Genomic DNA, 3,481 nt, shown 5'->3' on the forward strand with positions numbered 1-3,481 from the left:
GCATAATCTTCGCAAGGTCAAGGGCCTCTCCTCCCACTGATGGCCAACTAGGCCATCCTCTGCTCAGCTGTTCCTTATAGACTGCCCATGTTATGGTAGATGGCCCTACAGTGATGTGAATATAGGCAGCATAAAGTGAACTACGAGGGCCAACCCCCCCAAAAAAAAAATCAAGTAAAGTGGGAAGAAAAAATGTTGGAGGGGAGAGAGATGTATTTTCAGGGGGNAAAATGGTGATAGATTTGATCTAAACACATGATATGCATGTATGATATTCTCAAGTAATAAATTATTTTAATAAATTATGAGAATGAAAAGAAAAATAGTAAAAGCTTCAAAATTCCTCTTTCTTAAAAGCTTAATTTTCTTTTTTCTTTACATGTAATCAAATATAATATTCATGTTGTCTGACTTCCACTAAACATAATTTCTACATTTCTGATTTTCTCATATTGTTCAAGTCTATTAACTTTCTGAATATATTATGAATACAGTGTATCTGTATTATACTCTCATGAAAAAAATAACTTATTCATCTATTAATTTCAATATTATGGCACAGTGACTATAACCAGGGACTTTTCCTTTAAAATTCAACAATTGTTCTGTGGAAGATATATGTCCCATACGTGTATCTGGAGAGTGATGGGTGGAATATAATAAACCAATCTGCATCATTTTCAGATATGGATCAGTGCATCAAGTGTCCTGAAGATCAGTATCCAAATAAACAGAGGAATCAGTGTCTCCCCAAAATTATGGCATTTTTGTCCCACGAAGATACTCTGGGAGCTGTTTTGGTGTCCTTGGCCATTAGTTTATCTGCCTTTNCAGCCATGATTTTAGGATTATTTATCTACTATCGGGACACACCCATTGTCAGAGCAAATAACAGAAATCTCAGTTATCTCCTCCTAGTTTCTATAATGCTCTGTTTCTTTTGTTCATTAATATTCATTGGCCAACCTAGCACAGTCACTTGTGTCTTGAGACAAATGATTTTTGGGGTTGTATTTTCTGTTGTTGTGTCTGCTATCTTGGCAAAGACCTTCATTGTGGTTGTAGCCTTCAAAGCCATCAAACCAGGAAGCACCTTACAAATGAGGATGGTGACCCAATTCTCAAATGCTATAGTCTGCTGTGGTTCCATCATTCAAGTGTGCATCTGTGCAGTCTGGCTGGGAACATATCCCCCTTTCCCTGATATTGACATGCAGTCAGAGTTTGGTCACATCATCCTCTGTTGTAATGAGGGGTCCACCCTTGCATTCTATTGTGTTCTGGGGTACTTGGGATTTCTGGCCAGTCTCAGTTTGCTCATTGCTTTTCTGGCAAGAAGGCTACCTGGCAGCTTCAATGAGGCAAAAACAATCACATTCAGCATGCTGGTTTTCTGCAGTGTGTGGATTTCTTTCATACCCACTTACCTGAGCTCCACAGGGAAAACCATGGTGGCTGTGGAAATATTTTCCATTCTGGCCTCTAGTGCTGGCTTATTGGGATGTATGTTTCTTCCCAAATGCTATATGATCCTACTGAGGTCAGGTGACCATTCAAGAAAGAAGTTCTTTAAATAAATTCCTTCTTAAGACAAAGTAATTTATTGTGATTTGTACAAAAATGAACCATATTGGAATATTCAAAAGAGTGGTGNTGTTGTTGTGTCTGCTATCTTGGCAAAGACCTTCATTGTGGTTGTAGCCTTCAAAGCCATCAAACCAGGAAGCACCTTACAAATGAGGATGGTGACCCAATTCTCAAATGCTATAGTCTGCTGTGGTTCCATCATTCAAGTGTGCATCTGTGCAGTCTGGCTGGGAACATATCCCCCTTTCCCTGATATTGACATGCAGTCAGAGTTTGGTCACATCATCCTCTGTTGTAATGAGGGGTCCACCCTTGCATTCTATTGTGTTCTGGGGTACTTGGGATTTCTGGCCAGTCTCAGTTTGCTCATTGCTTTTCTGGCAAGAAGGCTACCTGGCAGCTTCAATGAGGCAAAAACAATCACATTCAGCATGCTGGTTTTCTGCAGTGTGTGGATTTCTTTCATACCCACTTACCTGAGCTCCACAGGGAAAACCATGGTGGCTGTGGAAATATTTTCCATTCTGGCCTCTAGTGCTGGCTTATTGGGATGTATGTTTCTTCCCAAATGCTATATGATCCTACTGAGGTCAGGTGACCATTCAAGAAAGAAGTTCTTTAAATAAATTCCTTCTTAAGACAAAGTAATTTATTGTGATTTGTACAAAAATGAACCATATTGGAATATTCAAAAGAGTGGTGNGAAGTCAATGCATTTCACCAAANAATGGCATCTGACCTTGCAATCCTTGGAGCCAATTAGGCACAGTGAACTAAGCCATCACAGGCTACATCGTTGCCAACTAGTGGTGACTTTTGGTGTGTCTATTAGATGTTCCTTTAAATCACAGTGTTTTGTTTTGTTTTGTTTTGTTTTGTTGTTTTTTTCTTTTTTTAAACAGAAGGTAACAGAACTGGGAAAGATTAAGTTTAAGAGTGAGAGTACATAATTTGTGTGGAAACGAAAGAAACAGATGTTTAAAATGTGATTCTTCTTTGTTAGTCATATGCAGGGTGACTCTTTATATTTAATACAAGTTAATTTCAATGAAATCATATGTTTTGTAACAGATATATCATGGCCTCTGTTTCTCCCTTCTGAAGGGCCTGACAAACAAGTCAATATAGCATGTAAGTCTCACAGTCTTGGGAGTGTTTTGTGCTCTTCTTTATGNTCAGGTGGAACAACATGGATGAGAGCTTAGGAAGGGTCTCAGGGGAAACANAGACAGGTTTACCCTGAGGATGTCCTACACATCAGTTTATAGAGTCTCCAGAGAGAGGAAACAGCCTCCAAGGGTAGTGCTTTTTTTCTATTAGAGTTAGGAGTTTCTAATTGTCTTTGCATAGTGATAGCTGACATCACTTACAGCCACTGGAATCTATTCTCAAGGTGGGAATGGATCTGATGGTAGATGTGGGCATGGAGGAGAGGTATAAGGCAATGGATTCAACAGAACATGGAGAATTGTAGACTCATGCATCGTAGACCATGAGAGTTTTCAGGTATTTTCTTTTATCTAGCTAAGGACTTATTTTAAACATGATTACCATATCATGCCCAAGTCAAACTCAAGTTGGAGTTTGTAACATTGTGAGAAATTACGGCTCAACCATGGCCAAAAACGTGCACAGAAATGGCTCCATGGCCAAAGTGGTTTTTTTTATTATGTTTTAGAAGAAGACTTCCTTATGTCTTCTTTAGATTTTAAATCAAGAATATGTTTACACACTGTAATGTTGGATTTGGTACTACTATAAGATCAAGAAANATTTAAGGTATTCTGAGTCTATTTTGTCTCTCAGATATTGCTTATCTTTCACTTATGTAAACTTATGTCATACTAGACTGAGTTCCTTTTATTTGGCCATAAAACCTCACAGAAGTTTCCAT

General features: G+C 38.5%; 1 protein-coding gene across 1 annotated transcript in view; it reads left to right on the forward strand.

Annotated features, from left to right (window-relative positions):
- LOC110288433 (vomeronasal type-2 receptor 26-like) overlaps positions 1 to 1,577 on the forward strand; it is a 36,226-nt gene extending 34,649 nt beyond the window's left edge. Inside the window, exon 6 of the mRNA XM_021154788.1 lies at positions 685 to 1,577. Coding sequence (XP_021010447.1) covers positions 685 to 1,577 — 893 coding nt within the window. The remainder of the gene's footprint in view (positions 1 to 684) is intronic.
- Positions 1,578 to 3,481: the final 1,904 nt, after the last annotated feature.

The sequence above is a fragment of the Mus caroli genome, unplaced genomic scaffold (assembly GCF_900094665.2).
Source record: "Mus caroli unplaced genomic scaffold, CAROLI_EIJ_v1.1 scaffold_8773_1, whole genome shotgun sequence".
Taxonomy (NCBI): domain Eukaryota; kingdom Metazoa; phylum Chordata; class Mammalia; order Rodentia; family Muridae; genus Mus; species Mus caroli.